This window comes from Rhineura floridana, chromosome 6 (genome assembly GCF_030035675.1).
Source record: "Rhineura floridana isolate rRhiFlo1 chromosome 6, rRhiFlo1.hap2, whole genome shotgun sequence".
Lineage (NCBI taxonomy): Eukaryota > Metazoa > Chordata > Lepidosauria > Squamata > Rhineuridae > Rhineura > Rhineura floridana.
In genome coordinates, this window is record NC_084485.1 from 100057526 (window position 1) to 100077290 (window position 19765).

The window sequence follows — 19765 nt, forward strand, 5'->3', positions numbered from 1 at the left end:
GGGTTTCGCTTCCTTGGAATGAAGGTCAGCTGACACTGAGGTTATATGTATATATACAACCTGAGCATAAGATGGAGGGACTCACAGCATTAACAGTCCAATAGATCATGCTTTCGGCATTTAGAGGGGGCTTCCCAAAGCCATAGCTTTGGATTCAGCAGAAAAAGCAAGGCAAGCCTCTCTGTGTATTTCCTCAGATCAGACTAAAATACAAAATCTATTTCCTGCCCACGCAAGTGAGGAGAGGGCTACCCTCATTCCTATGGTAACACATCTGTTCCCCCCATGTCTTCAGACATGTAAATCAGGTCCCTCAACTTGACAAAGAAACTAGCTTGACAAGTATAGCAGTTTTCTCTGCTATAATTCCATCTATAAAGATTCAAAATCATAGGCTGGAAAGGGACTCAAAGACATCTTCCAGACCAACCTCACAATCCTATTTTTTGTTGTTGTTATGTGCCTTCAAGTCGATTACAACTTATGGCGACCCTATAAATCAGCGACCTCCAACAGCATCTGTCATCCACAATCCTATAACAGTATCAAAATGGGAGCTGATTGTGGGATTTTTAAAAATTACTATTATTCATATATTTCTTTTTATTTCAGTTATTTTATATAATCACTTTGTTTCTTTGTTAAATTTGCAAATAAAAAATCCATTTAAAAAAAGGTGATGAGAGATCAAGCAGGGGCCGCAGGGTAGCACTTCCCTTTTCCCATCTCCTGATAAAGGTCATCCATCAAAGCGATCAAGACTGATTCAGTCCCAGATCTGTATCTGAACCCAAATTGGAATTGATCTAGATAATCAGTTTTCTCCAAGAATGCCTGCAACTGCACTGCCACAACCCTCTCGAGTATCTTGCCCCAAAAGGGGATATTTGCAACTGGGCAGTAGCTGTATACCGTCAAGTTCAGGGTGGGTTTTTCAGGAGTTTTCACACTACTGTCTACTTCAAGGTGGCAAGCACCACCCCCTCATGGAAAGACGCATTCACCACACCCTGGACCCACTCAGTTGCCGCAATCACCCCTGCTAGCTTTAATCAGCCATAAAGGGTAAGGGTCAAGAGGGCACATCATTGAGCACATATTCACAAGCAGCATGTCAATATCATCAGGCTGCAAAAACTGAAACTGATCCCAGAAAGCATGGCTTGATAGAGCATTGGAAACCTCACTCAGAACTGCAGCAGTCATGACATCTAGCTCACTACAGAGGTGAATTTGTCCTCAAAATGCCCTCAAGCAAACTGCAGAGGGTCTGTTAGGTGTCCTGCCCTATCCACCAATGTACATACCACCCTGAAGAGCTTTAGGGGTGATTACTCAATGATGTGGTGGAAGCAGTGAAGAAGCCTCCCCTTTGCTTCTTTCACTGTCATGCAGTAGGCACAGTTGTGTCCTCTAACACCATGTTCAGCCATCTTCGCAGCAATCCTCATGTAGGTTTTTTATCCTTGTTTAGTTAGTCCTCTTTTAGTCAGAAAAAAATAACTTTTTAATTGTTTTTATAGTAACATTTTAAAAGGCCTTGTAAAACAGCCAGAAATAATAATGGAAAACATGGAATTGTTCTAAAACACTCTGTAAAGATTTTAACAAGGCTCTTAAATCTTATGCTAAAGAATGTTTCAGTAGCATGTTCTTTTACCAAGATTTCTGAAATTATAGCATCAAAGGTAAGCAGATCATGACTTCTAAACTTGTTCAATGCTATATGACACACCTGTCTTCCGATCCATAAAAAGATCTCTGTACTGTAGTTTAAACTTCTTGTTTGGGTTTGAGAAGGCTTAACAGCTCAACTCTTTCTCTTCTTTTCTTCCTTTCCAGTTTCGTAACCAATTAAAGCAATCAAAGCCTTCAACAGAGATCCCCATCAGTTTACATGAGATATCTTTGGCACCGACATCATCTTATTCTCCAGAGACAGAGTTCACCAGCAAAAGTATGGCCTTACTACTTCTGTCTGAACAATACCTTCCATTCATTACAAAGCTTTTTAGGATGATAGTAGCACACAGTGTTTTGTTTACATATTTTAACTTAAAAGTTTAGATTAACAGCTAGAATGTCATTTACTTTTGCAAATAATTGCTCTAGTATTTTTTCTTAAAACTTTTTTGTTACTTAAAATGTAAGGTAAAAATGTAGGACCTGCTCAAATTTTTAAGGTGATTGCTAGCTTGACACAGAACAGATTTATAAGCAATATTTTCTTTTCAATGCTATCATTTATAATATACACTACTCTTAATTTATTTATTTATTTATTTATTTTGTTGCATTTATATACCACCCATAGCAAGTAGCTCTCAGGGCGGTAAACAGAATAGGATAAAATACATACATCATAATAATAAAATCACAAACATATAAGACACAATGAAAACAAAATACAATTAAACAAAATATAAGATGATAAAAGGATTAGTATTACAAGATTAAAATGATTAAAATGCCTGGGAGCATAAGAAGGTCTTTACCTGGTGCCGGAAAGATAATAATGTAGGCGCCAGGCGTACCTCTTCGGGGAGGCTATTCCACAACTCGGGGGCCACCACAGAAAAGGCCCTAGATCTAGTAACCATCCTCCGGGCTTCACGATGGGTTGGTACTCGGAGGAGGGCCTTAGATGCTGAATGAAGTGAGCGGGTAGGTTCATAGCGGGAGAGGCGTTCCACCAGGTATTGCGGTCCCACGCCATGTAAGGCTTTATAGGTCATAACTAGCACCTTGAATCTCGCCCGGAAGCAAATAGGTAGCCAGTGCAGGCGAGCCAGAACAGGAGTTATGTGCGAAGACCGACTGGTCCTCGTCAATAGTCTAGCTGCTGCATTCTGCACTAGCTGAAGCTTCCGAACTGTCTTCAAGGGCAGCCCTATGTAGAGCGCATTACAGTAATCCAATCTCGAAGTTACCAGAGCATGAACAACTGAGGCGAGGTCGTCGCCATCCAGATAGGGGCGTAGTTGGGCTACCAAACGGAGATGGTAAAACGCGTTCCGTGCCACCGAGGCCACTTGAGCCTCAAGAGACAAGGAAGGGTAAAAAAGGACCCCCAAACTACAGACCTGTTCTTTCAGGGGGAGTGTAACCCCATCCAGAACAGGATGCACATCCACCATCTGAGCGGGGAAGGCGTTCACCAACAGTGTCTCAGTCTTGTCTGGATTGAGTCTCAGTTTATTAGCTCTCATCCAGTCCATTATCGCGGTCAGGCAACGGTTCAGCACATCAACAGACTCACCTGAAGAAGATGAAAAGGAGAAATAGAGTTGCGTGTCATCAGCATACTGATGACAACGCACTCCAAAACTCCTGATGACCGCACCCAGAGGCTTCATGTAGATGTTGAAAAGCATATGGGACAAAACCGATCCCTGAGGGACTCCATAATGGAGAGTCCAGGGTGTCGAGTAATGTTCCCCAAGCACTACCTTCTGGCGACGATCCGCGAAGTAGGAGCTGAACCACTGCCAAGCAGTACCCCCAACTCCCAACTCCGCGAGTCTCCCCAGAAGGATACCATGGTCGATGGTATCAAACGCCGCTGAGAGATCAAGGAGAATCAACAAAGTCACACTCCCCCTGTCCCTCTCCCGACAAAGGTCATCATACAGGGCGACCAAGGCTGTTTCAGTGCCGAAACCGGGCCTAAAACCGGATTGAAACGGATCCAGATAATCGGTTTCATCCAAGAGCACCTGGAGCTGGTTAGCAACCACCCGCTCCAAAACCTTGCCCAAAAAGGGGACATTCGCCACCGGTCTGTAGTTGTTCAAATTATCTGGGTCCAGGGAAGGTTTCTTTAAAAGAGGTCTCACTATTGCCTCCTTGAGGCTACTAGGGACTACTCCCTCTCTCAAGGAGGCATTAACCACTTCCTTGGCCCAGCCGGTGGTTCCAGCCCTGCTAGCTTTCACTAGCCAAGATGGGCAAGGATCCAGAACAGACGTGGTTGCCCGGACCATTCCAAGCACCTTGTCCACTTCCTCGAGCTGCACCAACTGAAACTCATCCAATAATAAAGGACAAGGCCGTGCTCCGGACACTTCACTGGATTCATCTGTCACAACGTCGGAGTCTAAGTCCCTACGGATGCAAGCAATCTTATTTTGAAAGTGTCCAGCAATTTCGTTGCAGCGGGCTTCAGATGTTTCTATAATATCGTGAGGGCCAGAGTGTAAAAGCCCCCGCACAACTTTAAAAAGCTCCGCTGGGTGGCATAAGGATGACCTAATAGAGGCAGCGAAATAAAGTTTTTTCGCTGTCCTTACCGCTTTCATATACAACTTATTGGTGGCACTTACCAAAGTTACATTCGTTGGGAGTTCGCCTCCATCTGCACTCCAGCCTCCTCCTCTCTTGTTTCATCACTCTCAGCTCCGGGGTATACCACGGAGCTGTATGAGCTCTACATCGGAGGGGGCGCGCAGGAGCACCAGCACATACCCTGTGGAGAGCTGCAAAGTACTGGGGATTCATAGAGTTTGCTATTCATTTGACAACACAGGCTCCAGAAACTTTAATTGCTCCATGACCAGGAAGAAGGTCCTTAGTCTTCTATCTCTTTCTGTCGAATTGAAGTCTTTCTTGTTAGATTTCAAAGAAAAAGTAGAAATCTCTGACCACAGCACTTGTGTGTCAGCATGGGCTGTGCTAGCTACGCTTTTCTTTGACATGGAACTTCTGGGCGTTATCTGCACATGCAGCAGAGTAATGTACTAAACTCTTTAGATGAGGAATCACATTTTGAATAAGTCTTTAAATCAGGGATGGGGAGCCTGGGGTCCTCCAGACTTTATTGGATTCCAGCTCCAATCAGTCCCAGACAGTGCAGCCAATAGTCAGGAATGATACAAAGTAGAGTCCAACAACATTTGGAGGTACATAGGTTTCCCACTCCTGCTGTAAATCACAAAAGCTCCTTACAAATCGTGAAGGACAGTAGGGAGAAGAGTGGGCTAGAATGTTTTTCTGCCTGGTTTTTTTTTTTACTTGCAGGAATTTAATTATTTTATGTGAGGGAACATAAGAAATGGCATTCCCACACCTTCAGCATGAAGTACCACCTCAGTGTTCTGTCTGCCACCTCGTTCTGTTACATGGAAACGCCAAGCTTTATTGTCAGTGCATATGCTACTTTTACCCTACCTTCACTCACAACAATGATGCATGAGCAGTGTAATTAATGAGTTAAGGGGTCAGAAATCCCAGCCGTGGTAACTCTGCAATCACCAAAGCTCCAAAATGTATTTTATAGATTATCGAAGTTGCCACAACTGAGAACCATAAACTTCTGTCACACTCCTAGTATGAATTAACCAATCTTGTCAGTGAAGAAACTTGCCAATAGCAAGGTATTAACTGGTACATATATTGATACTCGGTTTATTCCTGTGTATCTTCTTTCTTTGTATAGTGATTGTGCTTTTGCTAACTAGTATATTTTTTGCAGGTGGCTTTCCACTTCCCTTGGTAGATCCAGCAATATGCCCAATAGTTCCTGGGCAAGAAATGACTATAGAAATATCCAAGGGGCGATCAGGCCTTGGTCTCAGTATTGTAGGAGGGAAGGATACACCACTTGTAAGTTGTTTGGTGGTTTTGTTTATACTATTGCAAGTTTTCATGATTATCAAAGCTGTCCCAGTTCAGGCACAATGCAGAAAAGAAATGTGGAAACTGCATAAGATATGTTTTACCTGTACATTTTGATCTTCCTTTAAACGTCCTGAAGAACACTAGGGGATATTTGTATGGCTACCAATTCCATCAAAACATGTATACTATATTCTAAGCATTCTTTGATTGGTATTTATAATATAAGAGGCTGCCTTATTTTATTTATTGTTTGTTTCTTGTTTTTAAATAAATGTATATCCCATCTTTTTCAAAATGAACTCATGTCAGCCTACAATAATAAAAAGTGAATGAGTGTATGTACACCTGCAGAGAGAGAAGGAGAGAAAGAGCCTGATTCAGGCCAAAGAACCATTCTTGCCTTTATAATATGAAAGTTCATATACCCACATGTTTATTGATCACATCACAAAGCAGAGGAATCTTAATGCAATCCCAGCCACATTCACACCACACATTTATTCCACTATTATTCCACTTGAAAGAGTCATGGCTTAGCTCAGAGATACCTGGGAACTGTAGTTTGTGAAGGGTGCTGAGAGTTGTTAGGAGACCCTTGTTCCCTTCATAGAGCTACAACTTCCAGAGTAGTTTAACAGTCAGTCCCTCTTCCCAGGAAACTGGGAACTGTAGCTGTATGAGGAGAATTTGAGGCTCCTAATGACTCTAAGCACCCTTCACAAACTACCCAGTTTTCTTTGAGAGAAGCCATGATTGTTTCAAACGGAATAAATGTATATAGTGCCCATCACATTTCCCTTTTGTGCTGTGCTTTAATCACTGTGCATGTACAATGATGCAAACTGACTTCTACCACTGGGAATTGGGGGTGGGGATGCAAATGGAGATGAACTGGACATGTGCAGTCTCAAAAAATGTAAAAAGTAAGAATGGTAGATCACTAGCACATAAATAACATCATGTATTTTGGAACTCTTAACATCTGATAAAAAGCATGGGTGGGAATAATTTACGAAGAACTTCCTGGTGGTACAACCTATTTGACAATAAAACAGGCTGCCTCAGATGATGGTGGGTTTTCAAGAAAAGGCTGGATGATTACCAGAGTGCAGGACACGGAATGATGGACTCGAGGTGCAGGAAACCAGATTTCAGCTGAATATCAGGAAAAACTTAACTGTTAGAGTGGTACGACAATGGAACCAATAACCTATGGAGGTGGTGGGCTCTCCAACACTGGAGGCATTCAAGAGGCAGCTGGACAGCCACTTGGGTATGCTTTAATATGGATTCCTGTACTGAGCAGGGGGTTGGACTCGATGGCCTTATAGGCCCCTTCCAACTCTACAATTCTATGATTCCATGACCTTTTCAGAGGAGCTACAATAGTGCATTACCTGTACTGGCAAGGGTATTGACTAGATGACCTTTAAAATCCCTTCCAACTGCATGATGCTATATGTATGGCATCCCAAGAAAGCTAGCATTTGTAACATTTCCCAGCCTGGAAGGAATTATTATTAACCACAGATGACTAGGCAAGGGCTACTGATAAACTGACCCTAAGTGATACAGGAGATATGTTTGGGAAAATTCCCAGGAACATACAAATAGGAAAATATTTCAATAAATAATATTGTGCCTAGTATAAAATTACTAAGTAGCCAGTTAAGCAGTGTTAATATAGAGATATAGCCTATAAAAGCCTGTCTCTGCAGGCAGTTGTTGTGGTAGTACAGTTCATTTAATGAAATTCTTAATCCACAAAAGAATTTCACCTTTCTCGTAAATCCTGATTCGCTTCTCTGCATAATCAGAAATTCTCTTACATACTTTTGAGTGCAATTCATCTTACACCCCTTTCCCCAATCTGTATAAACTATTGTGGAAGATTCTGTGAAGGAGCATGCATATTCCCTTCACCAGCTTTAATTGGACCAGTATCTCTTATACTGTAGAGTACTCTGTCTTCTTCTTGTCCCTGGATTTATTTTTAATGCTTACGATAGGTTTCATTCTACAGTATGTTTTTTTTAAAGTTTTTTGTTTCTCATTTGGTAGATATCAATTCAACAGTTTTTCTTCCATCTGGATCTGAAAATATACTTTCTTCTTCTCAGAAGCTAGGCAATAACTTCTGATTGGTTTTATGTCTCAGAAAGAGGCATTGAGGAATTCAGTTGCTTGAGCCAGTGGTTCTGTAATATAAGATTCCCTGCCACAGCATCTGAATGTCCTGATGTGCAACCTATTCTCTGGACAAGAGGCTACTGTAAGGACAGAATATGGAGAAACCGATTGGTTCCCCATCAGAAATTGTGTGAGACAGAGGTATATTTTATTGCCCTATTTGTTTAATCTATATGCAAAACATATCATACAGAAAGCGGGATTGGACCAAGATGAAGGATGTGAAAATTGGAGGGAGAAATATCAATAATTTAAGATATGTAGATGATACCATACTACTAGCAGAAACCAGTAATGATTTGAAACAAATGCTGATGAAAGTTAAAGAGGAAAGCACAAAAGCAGGACTACAGCTGAACGTCAAGAAGACTAAAGTAATGACAACAGAAGATTTATGTAACTTTAAAATTGACAATGAGGACATTGAACTTGTCAAGGATTATCAATACCTTGGCACAGTCATTAACCCAAATGGAGACAATAGTCAAGAAATCAGAAGAAGGCTAGGACTGGGGAGGGCAGCTATGGAAGAAATAGAAAAGGTCCTCAAATGCAAAGATGTAGCACTGAACACTAAAGTCAGCATCATTCAGAACATAGTATTCCTGACCACTATGTATGGATGTGAAAGTTAGACAGTGAAAAAAGTGGATAAGAGAAAAATAAACTTATTTGAAATGTAGTGTTGGAGGAGAGCTTTTTGGATACCATGGACCGCGAAAAAGACAAATAATTGGATGTTACAACAAATTAAATTAGAACTACCACTAGAAGCTAAAATGGTGAAACTGAGGTTATCATACTTTGGACACATAATAAGAAGACATGATTCACTGGAAAGGACAATAATGCTGGGAAAAACAGAAGGTGGTAGAAAAAGAGGAAGACCAAACAAGAGATGGATTGATTCCATAAAGGAAGCCACAGACCTGAACTTACAAGATCTGAACAGGGTGGTTTATAACAGATGCTCTTGGAGGTCACTGATTCATAGGGTCGCCATAAGTCTAAATCATCTTGAAGGCACAGAACAACAACAACATACTATAAAAAGTAGGGAAAGAAGAGCCACAGGTGAACTGTGTTTTCTCTCTTCCCCTATTCTACTACAGTGTGAGAATGAGATTCATAGAACTCTTAACATGAAAGATCTAGCCTGATCAGAAACACAGTATGGAAAATCCATGAGTGCTGCTTTCTCTGTTACAATAGAAGTGAAGGAAGTGAGTTACTCAGCTTCTGTTAATGTTTTCTTAGTGTAACATAGCTCTAGGAATCCTCATGGATATTTGATATAACTTTAAAAGCTGTAATGATCTTAACCCATTTTAAGTAATAGATTTTGTGACATATTCAACATACTATACTGCTCTTGTGTGTGTTTACTTTTCACATGTTCATTTTTTTTAAAAAAAGTATCATACAGAGTCAATTGTTTTGTATATAGTTCTCTATTCCTTCCATCCGCCTCCTCTCATTTTGAAGACCTTGACTTGCTTTGGTATGTGATTTCCAGAAACACTGATCTTTCTCCCATTATTTTTAAGTCAGATATTTTTACACAAAACATCTTATTGCTTTAGTTTTATTATTTAAAATTTGAAGGAGATTTTGCGTCTGCATGACAGTATGCTAAAGCAATGTTAATCAGTTGTACTACTGAAATTTTAGATGTGAAATCTTTGGATCTTAAAAGAAATGCAAGCTCAAATATTATGCAAGCTGAATAATGTTTAAATAAATAAGGACCAGATGTAACTATATGGGATTGTAAAAATGCAATGCAAATATTAGACTTTTTCTTGAAACTAATTGACATTTTGGAACGAACACTTTTATTCAAATAGGTATGGGTCAACTTTCAAATAAATACTCTCAAAAGAATACCATCTGATGCAGGGTTTGAGGCTCTAATAGGAACCAGATGCTCTGGTGTCCTTTTTCCATGTTCATAGTCATAAAATGTGGATGCAGTCATGCATTTGAACATTACATTGGCTATTGTATTGCAGTGGTATTTGGCTTTGCACTTGGGGTGGTTATTATCGCTACTTGAGCATAAATGACCACCCCAAAGTCATTGGGCTTTGCATTATGTTATATATTTAGGCTCTGATTGAAATCTGTGTGGTGCTTTCCAACATAAAAATGGAGCCTTGTGCATATATAAGGGCATTCTTCTATTTAAGGGGCAGACTTGTGTGTCTGTGTAGTTGACCATCCCAGGGGTGTAGTTGTCTGGGGTCTAGGGGGATCTTAGACCCCTTACTTTTTTAGAAGCAGGGGTCCCATCAGGGTTGCTAGGTTTTCCAACATCCTATGAACCAATCAGCATGAAAGGAGATGAGTCAGTCACTGAGAAGACTCTTCTTGGGAGCTAACACTCTCCCCTTTCATGCCGATTGGCTCCTAGGGACGTATGTTGTTGTGGGAGAAGGCTGTTGTGTTTAGACTATATTAGAAGCTCAACTGGAGTGCATACCGCAGATCAGAAAAGGTACCGCCAGGGCCAAGAAGATGCCAGCATGGTTAATAAGCAAAGTCAAGGAAGCTCTCAGAGGCAAAAAGTCTTCCTTCAGACAATGGAAGTCTTGTCCGAATGAAGAAAATAAAAAGAACAGAAACTCTGGCAAAATAAATGCAAGAAGACAATAAGGGATGCTAAAAAAGAATTTGAGGAGCACATTGCTAAGAACATAAAAACCAACAACAAAAAATTCTATAAATACATTCAAAGCAGGAGACCATCTAGGGAGGCGATTGGACCCTTGGATGATAAGGGAGTCAAAGGTGTACTAAAGAACGATAAGGAGATTGCAGAGAAGCTAAATGAATTCTTTGCATCTGTCTTCACAGTGGAAGATATAGGGCAGATCCCTGAACCTGAACTAACATTTGCAGGAAGGGATTCTGAGGAACTGAGACAAATAGTGGTAACGAGAGAGGAAGTAATAGGCTTAATGGACAATATAAAAACTGACAAATCACCAGGCCCGGATGGCATGCACCCGACAGTTCTCAAAGAACTCAGATGTAAAATTGCCGATCTGCTAACTAAAATATGTAACTTGTCCCTCGAGTCCTCCTCCGTGCCTGAGGACTGGAAAGTGGCAAATGTAACGCCAATATTCAAAAAGGGATCCAGAGGGGATCCCGGAAATTACAGGCCAGTTAGCTTAACTTCTGTCCCTGGAAAACTGGTAGAAAGTATTATTAAAGCTAGATTAACTAAGCACATAGAAGAACAAGCCTTGCTGAAGCAGAGCCAGCATGGCTTCTGCAAGGGAAAGTCCTGTCTCAGTAACCTATTAGAATTCTTTGAGAGTGTCAACAAGCATATAGATAGAGGTGATCCAGTGGACATAGTGTACTTAGACTTTCAAAAAGCGTTTGACAAGGTACCTCACCAAAGACTTCTGAGGAAGCTTAGCAGTCATGGAATAAGAGGAAAGGTCCTCTTGTGGATAAGGAATTGGTTAAGAAGCAGAAAGCAGAGAGTAGGAATCAACGGACAGTTCTCCCAATGGAGGGCTGTAGAAAGTGGAGTCCCTCAAGGATCAGTATTGGGACCTGTACTTTTCAACTTGTTCATTAATGACCTAGAATTAGGAGTGAGCAGTGAAGTGGCCAAGTTTGTTGACGACACTAAATTGTTCAGGGTTGTTAAAACAAAAAGGGATTGCGAAGAGCTCCAAAAAGACCTCTCCAAACTGAGTGAATGGGCGGAAAAATGGCAAATGCAATTCAATATAAACAAGTGTAAAATTATGCATATTGGAGCAAAAAAATCTGAATTTCACATATACGCTCATGGGGTCTGAACTGGCGGTGACCAACCAGGAGAGAGACCTCGGGGTTGTAGTGGACAGCACGATGAAAATGTCAACCCAGTGTGCGGCAGCTGTGAAAAAGGCAAATTCCATGCTAGGGATAATTAGGAAAGGTATTGTAAATAAAACAGCCAATATCATAATGCCGTTGTATAAATCTATGGTGCAGCCACATTTGGAATACTGTGTACAGTTCTGTCGCCTCATCTCAAAAAGGATATTATAGAGTTGGAAAAGGTTCAGAAGAGGGTAACCAGAATGATCAAGGGGATGGAGCGACTCCCTTACGAGGAAAGGTTGCAGCATTTGGGGCTTTTTAGTTTAGAGAAAAGGTGGGTCAGAGGAGATGTGATAGAAGTGTATAAAATTATGCATGGCATTGAGAAAGTGGATAGAGAAAAGTTCTTCTCCCTCTCTCATAATACTAGAACTCGTGGACATTCAAAGAAGCTGAATGTTGGAAGATTCAGGACAGATAAAAGGAAGTACTTCTTTACTCAGCGCATAGTTAAACTATGGAATTTGCTCCCACGAGATGCAGTAATGGCCACCAGCTTGGATGGCTTTAAAAGAAGATTAGACAAATTCATGGAGGACAGGGCTATCAATGGCTACTAGCCATGATGGCTGTGCTGTGCCACCTTAGTCAGAGGCAGCATGCTTCTGAAAACCAGTTGCCGGTAGCCTCAGGAGGGGAGAGTGTTCTTGCACTCGGGTCCTGCTTACATGCTTCCCCCAGGCACCTGGTTGGCCACTGTGAGAACAGGATGCTGGACTAGATGGGCCACTGGCCTGATCCAGCAGGCTCTTCTTATGTTCTTAGAATGCTGCCAAGATACCCTCTCTTCATTTCAATAGAGGGTGTTGATGGGATCTGTAAAATATATCCTGTTCTAATTTGTTAGCTTATTGGTAGCCCATGTTTCCAGACAAAATGGAGACTTTTGAGCCAAGGTGATAGTATAGGGAATAATAATAAAGAACTAGTGCTCTCTGGCAACACAACTCTGACTGCTTTGGAGAAAGGGTGAGATAAATGAAAATAATGGATCACTTAATCCAGGGTCAACTAAATGTTTTGGCTAAAAGGGCCACATGCTACAGGTGCCTGTGTGCCTGCCAACACTTACCACCCCACATATGCAGTCTCTCTCTCCCTAGGGTTAAACTTCTCCTTTTAGCCCAGAGCTGCAATGGGATTGAAGTCATCCCATCAACATGGCAGTGGGGTGATTTCTCCAATAGCAGAGCTGGGTGGAGCAATTAAAATATTTCTGCCCAGTATTGAGATGAAGATTTAAACTGCCCTTTTACAGAACTGAGCTGAGAACAGAGATTTGTCTGTGGGCCATAGGCTTGCCGCCCCAACTTGATTCACACTGTATATCTAGTATCTAAAACATTCCTAAGTGGAGGGAGAAACTGTCTCTTGAAAACATCTACAGGAGGAATTTCCAGAAGGGTAGCTATGCTAGCCTGTTGCAGCAAAAACAACGAAGAGTGTTGTTAAACATTAAATTTATTTTGGCATAAGCTTTTGTGGGCTAGTCTACTTAATCCGATGCATGAAATGTAATCACAAATTACAGGCATATGTACACATGGTATGGGGGGTTATACACAGTGATTTTGGAGGAAAATAACTTGCAGGAAGTACAAACAGTGACGATTACATTATTAAAGGAAAAGATTCCACAACTTCTTTACAGGGCCGGCACCAGGCATGACTGGGCCCTTGGGCACCAGCCTGCCCAGGGCTCACAGAGCTGTAAGGCCAAACACCCCTGCCTGATACAGGCAGTGTGGGGTTTAAATAAGCCCTCCCACTCTAAGGAGGGGCGCTTTGCCAGGGCCCAAACTGGCCATTCATTGGCATCAGGCCTCTCATCAATTTATAATATCGATCTCATACTAAACATTCATTTTTTTCATTTCATTTTATTAAATTTATATACCGCCCATAGCCGAAGCTCCCTGGGCGGTTCACAACAATCAAACATAAAATACAATGAAACTCATATTTAAAACAGTTTTGTTAAAAGCTTAAAATTTAAATTTAAAAACATAAACATTTTTACACATACTAAAATGCCTGGGAAAAGAGGAAAGTTTTAACCTGGCACCGAAAAGATAGTAATGTCGGCGCCAGGCGTACCTCGTCAGGAAGACTATTCCATAATTTGGGGGCCACCACTGAGAAGGCCGTCTTTCTTGTCACCACCCTCCGGGCCTCCCTCTGAGTAGGCACCCGGAGGAGGGTCTTCGATGCTGAGCGTAGCGTACGAGTAGGTTCATATCGGGAGAGGCGTTCCATCAGGTATCGTGGTCCCGCGCCGTATAAGGCTTTATAGGTTAAGACCAGCACTTTGAACTGGGCCCGGAAACATATAGGCAGCCAATGCAAGCGGGCCAGAATCGGTGTTATATGTTCGGACCACCTGGTCCCCGTTATCAATCTGGCCACTGCATTTTGCACAAGCTGCAGTTTCCAAACCGTCTTCAAAGGCAGCCCCACGTAGAGCACATTGCAGTAATCTAATTTAGAGGTTACCAGAGCATGGACAACTGAAGCGAGGTCATCCCTATCCAGATAGGGGCGAAGTTGGGCCACCAAACGAAGTTGGTAAAAGGCACTCCGTGCCACCGAGGCTACTTGATCCTCAAGTGACAGTGAAGGTTCTAAAAGAACTCCCAAACTACGAACCTGCTCCTTCAGGGGGAGTGTAACCCCGTCCAGAACAGGTTGAACATCCACCATCCGGTCGGGAGAACCTCCCACTAACAGCATCTCGGTCTTGTCTGGATTAAGCCTCAGTTTATTAGCTCTCATCTAGTCCATTGTCGCCGCCAGGCAACGGTTCAGTACATTGACAGCCTCACCTGAGAAAGATGAAGAGGAGAAGTAGAGCTGCGTGTTATCAGTATACTGATGGCAACGCACTCCAAAACTCCTGATGACCGCACCCAGGGGCTTCATATAGATGTTAAAAAGCATGAGGGACAGAGCTGACCCCTGTGGAACCCCATACTGGAGTACCCAGGGTGTCAAGCAGTGCTCCCCAAGCACTACTTTCTGGAGACGACCCGCCAAGTAGGAGCGGAACCACTGCCAAGCAGTGCCACCAACTCCCAAATCAGCGAGTCTCCCCAGAAGGATACCATGGTCGATGGTATCAAAAGCCGCTGAGAGATCAAGGAGAATCAACAGAGTCTCACTCCCCCTGTTTTTCTCCCGACAAAGGTCATCATACAGGGCGACCAAGGCTGTCTCCATACCGAAACCAGTCCTGAAACCCAATTGAAATGGATCTAGATAATCGGTTTCATCCAAGAGTGTCTGGAGCTGGCTGGCAACCACTCGTTCGAGGACCTTGCTACGGAATGGAACATTTGCTACCGGCCTGTAATTGTTAAGATTTTCTGGGTCCAAGGACGGTTTCTTCAGAAGTGGTCTTACCACCGCCTCTTTCAGGCAGCTAGGGACCACTCTTCAAAATATTTTCCTTCAATCTACCTGTCTAATCCACTGCATGTAGCTATTGTGGCTCTTCTTTCTCCAACATTCTTTTTAATAATTTGAAGAATGCCAATATGGAAAGCTTCTAAGAGCATGAGCTGAATTCCAGGAAAGTCCCCAATTCAATCTTGCCTCCTTCATATCCTCACTGTGTGGCGTTAAGTAAGCCATTGTCTCTCAATCTCCATCTGTAATAACACTGGTGTACCTTATAGGATTTTTAATCCTTAATGAAGTAATGTATATAAAGCATTTTTAGCACTGAAAATAAAAGAGTAAAATACTAAGTACAATTCGTGTCAAGTCACAATTATACAGTGGCATGCTACGGAAAATGCCTTCTTTTTATGGTAAGAGATTCCTGTCCTAATCATAACATGTAACACTACCATACGGATTGCTGTCAGCACAACACACCACATTTCTAGTTGCCACTGAATACTTCCCAGCTTGTCATCTACCTTTTTTCTGTCGGTAGATCCAGGGATGGAACACAGTAGACTCAGTTTATGGTCTTAGAAGCAGTGCTAGAATTATGTTGACCTTGCAGTCTCATAGCATGCTCTTGATGTTTATTTTTTTATTTATAAACATTTGGGTACCACTTTTTTGTTAAAAACACGAAGTGGCTAACAAGGAAGGAAGGGTGGAGTATAAAGAAAATAATTAATAAATAAATAAACAACAACCATAGAATAAAAACATTTTAAAAATAATACAAACAAAGGTCAACTGTTGGGGAAAAAAGCATCTTCTTAATTTCCTGCATAAATCTGACAGAACAGAAAGTTTTTCAGCAAGCACTTAAACGTTAAAACAGAAGGTGCCTGCTGAATCTCTGTTGGCAGAGCATTCCGGAGAACTGGGCCGATGACACTGAAGGCTCGATTTTGTGTTGATGTTTAATGAGCCTCGCCAACTCGGGATGACTAAAGCCGCTCCTGCAGATGATCTCATTGACTGACCTGAAATATAAGGGTTCAGGCGGTCTCTAAGATGTTCTGGACCTAAGTTGTTCAGGGCTTTGTAAATTAATACAAGGACTTTGAACCTGGCTCAGTAGTGAATAGGCAGCCAGTGCAGACATTTTAAAAGTGGTGTCACATGTTGTCAACCATGTGCTTCCATCAGCAATCTGTCTGCCACATTCTGCACCAGCTGGAGCTTCTGAACCAGGGCCAAGGGCAGCCCCACTTAGAGCGCATTGCAGTAATCCACCCTTGAGGTTACCAATCCATGGACTACAAAGGTTAAGTGGTTTGGGGGTTCTAGCTTAACTTTCCTCAAATGCTGCCGCCTAGTCATTCTCTCCCTCATTTTATTTTTGTTCATGCATTTCTTCTTAAGTTTACCTTACTTCCTGTTGAATTTCACTTCTGTTCTTATCTTCATAGCTCTCTAGATTGTTAATATGATTTTATTTATGTATTTATTATTAAATTTATATTCCACCCTTCCCCCCAGAAGAACCCCAGGATGGCAAACAAGTGATAAAAAACTAAAAGCATCTATAAGACATCTTAAAAACAAAGCATATTTTTTACAAGTTGAATTTTTAGTGTCTCCTCTAGAGTATATGCATCATTCTCAATTTTATATGGCTGGTTGTTAAAACTGATAGCTTGGAAGCATTTTGGGGGGGGTATATGGCATTCTGTTTAAAAACAAATGGTGTTGCTGGTGAAATGATAAAAATATACTGTTTGAAGTTGTTGTTTTTCTATCGGGGATGTTTGTTCTTGACAATAAATGTATATCACTGAAATTTTCCCTAGAGCAAAATCTGCTGTTGCTTATATTTTCCAACCTTAGTAATAAAGTTAATATACTTCTGGATTTCATTTCTTTTTGTGGATTAAATTGTAACAACTCAGTACAAGGCATCATTAATGCTGAATGTCTCTCTGAAGACCATAAAACAGCCATTATTCATAGCATCGTGGTTTTAAATTATATCACTGTAAGTTAAACAGTATTAAAAATGCAAGCTGAGTTCATATGCCTCTCGAGCATGGTAGAAGTATTACACTTAATAATATTACTCTTTGATAGTGGGAGCATATTTGTAGCCAAAATCTAGATTCTAGCAATGGAAAGAGGAAGATACACTCTGTTACTCTAGTGGCTGATGCAGATGTAATACTGTTCATCTAATTATAGATGTAGGTTTATTGAATTTATAAATTGCTTCCCACAACAAAAAAAGTCCTGAAGTAATTTGCAACCAGAATAAAATATACTAATAAACGTACATAAACATCTTAAAATATAGTTAGAGTAAAAATATCTAGTCATTAGGCCTGCCCAAATCCTTGGGAAAACAAAAACTCATTTTTCTGATGCTGAAACACCGACAAAGTTAGCACCCAGTGGGCTTCCCAGGGGGGAGCATTCCATAGATGAGGAGCTGCTTTCACTTCCACTCACTGGACCTCTGTTGCAGGTGGCATACAGAGAAAATTGCTTTAGATGATGATCTTGGGATCTGGGCAGTTTCATACAAGGAAATACAGTATTTAGGTCTGGGTTCTGAGCCATGTGAGGCTTTAAAGGTCAAAACCAGCACTTTGAATTGGGCCCAGAAACAAATTGGCAGCCTGTGCTGTCAATCTTAGCAAATCTCAAGGCTGCAAAATTGCATGTTCTGCGCTTGTCCAAAGTGAATTCTACCACATCTCAACCATGATTAAATATTTTAACAGGACTGGTATTAATCAAATTTCCCTTTTAAGAAAGATGTGAAAGCAAAATTTGAAAGTCATTAAAGTTGACCAGAGTTAAAGTTGGTCTGGCAAAAATTGCCCCTATGGATACAGAAGAGTGTGATCCTGCAACCCACTCAGTATTTTGTAACTGTAGATTACACCAGTATAACAGAAGTGTTTAGAAGCTGTAGTGGAATAATAGGTATTGCTGTAACATTTAAGAGAGGTTATTATATTTTCATGTCAGTTCTGCATGCTGCACTGCAGTCTTGGAACTTGCTTGTCATTTATAAGCATTAATACATAGTTGATGTGTTTCATTAGGATGCTATTGTAATACATGAAGTTTATGAAGAAGGGGCAGCTGCTAGAGATGGCCGACTTTGGGCTGGAGATCAAATTCTTGAGGTAAAATTCATGTTAAAATCTCCAAATATTTCTATATTCAAAACAAAACTGATGTTTTAACAGGGGAAGCCATGCATTGCACAAGAAGTAGAAGAAATAGGGCTGAAATAATTTATTTATTACTATGAATAATATACATAGAAATGTGGATTTTTAATGTTCTGCTTCTGTTTACAATGTTGCAAGCCACATGCATCTCATGATCTATTTTTTAAACATTTTGTGTTTTTAAAAAATATCTGTATCACATTACAAATATATAAAATACAGGCTAATACATAAATATGCAAATTATAACAATATTGTAAACATAAATAGTAAATATTAGAGAAGAAACCCCTACAAACTCTCATTTAACTTTAGTGTAATCAGTATATTAAATATCAAGCAGCACTTTTTATCAGATATACAGAAGCATGTTCATGATAGATTTAAAAGTTTATATAGTCAGTATTAGTATCACAAGATGATGAATATTCACAATTGTTTATATTTACCCTGTTCTTTTTGATGAGCACTCAGCTTAGCCAGTGATAACAAATCCCAAACCTTATTTACCCAGCCTGTGTTTTGATTTAAACATTTAAAATTATTTCTGAATAGTGAAAATCTTGAATGTATTAACTTAAACCAGAATTGGTTGTCTTCTGTAACCCGTCTTCAAAATATTAACTGAAGCAGCAGCTGAACAAGCCACTCTATGAACTTTCCTGATTTTTTCATGTGTTTTGTATTTAGATGTCAGGTAAGCAAGGATTAAGAAAAGTTTTTGTTTTATTGTAGCTTAGAAAAGAAGTCAAACCAGGGTGGTTGCAAGGCGGCTAGAAATATCTCACTGCCAAGTCAAAAGAAATTCCCAGCACACCTATTATGTAAGGAGGTTAAGAAAACATTGAGGACTGCTTGGGAATTACTCTTAACAGCTCTTTCACAGAGGGTTTCTTATTTTAGCTGCTATTCCTAAATAAACAACTGTATATCTTAGTAACATGTAATTAATAACATGATGAACACAGCAACTGATAAATTCTTCATGAACCAAACCAGGGCCCCATACAGTATCTGTGCAAGTACCTTGCTCTGGTAGATTTTCAATGCTGGGGTAATTGTCGGAAGGCAGAGCTGGGGTCCCAATCCCGGGGAGCTGGATCCCGGAGAGTTGGGAGAAGAGTATTTGGATGGATGGCAGAGGGAAGGGGGAGGAACTTCCCCCCTTTGGAGCGAAGACGAAACAGAGGAACTGCCAGTGATAAGGTCGCTTAGCAACGGGGAGCCTGAGCCCTCCCTGGACATTCTCACGCCTCCCCCTCTTTCAGGCTCAGAGCAAGAGGGGAAAGAGGGAGGGCTGCTCACAGCTGAAAAGTGGGGAGGCAGTTTACCATCAGCTCCTCCCCTATCCCCCATCCTGGAATCGGAAACTTCACAAGAGGAGGGGGTGATGCTTCCCCCCTCACCGCGCACACGCAGACAGCTGAAAAGACAGGAGAGAAGGGGAGGAA

General features: G+C 41.1%; 1 protein-coding gene across 8 annotated transcripts in view; it reads left to right on the top strand.

The window, feature by feature from the left end:
• The window catches only part of PATJ (PATJ crumbs cell polarity complex component), a 294202-nt gene that overhangs the window by 231281 nt on the left and 43156 nt on the right, over positions 1-19765 (top strand). For all 8 annotated transcript variants that reach the window (XM_061633245.1, XM_061633242.1, XM_061633249.1 and 5 more), the window contains 3 exons: positions 1843-1957; positions 5471-5601; positions 18183-18266. In XM_061633245.1, coding sequence (XP_061489229.1) covers positions 1843-1957; positions 5471-5601; positions 18183-18266 — 330 coding nt within the window. The remainder of the gene's footprint in view (positions 1-1842; positions 1958-5470; positions 5602-18182; positions 18267-19765) is intronic.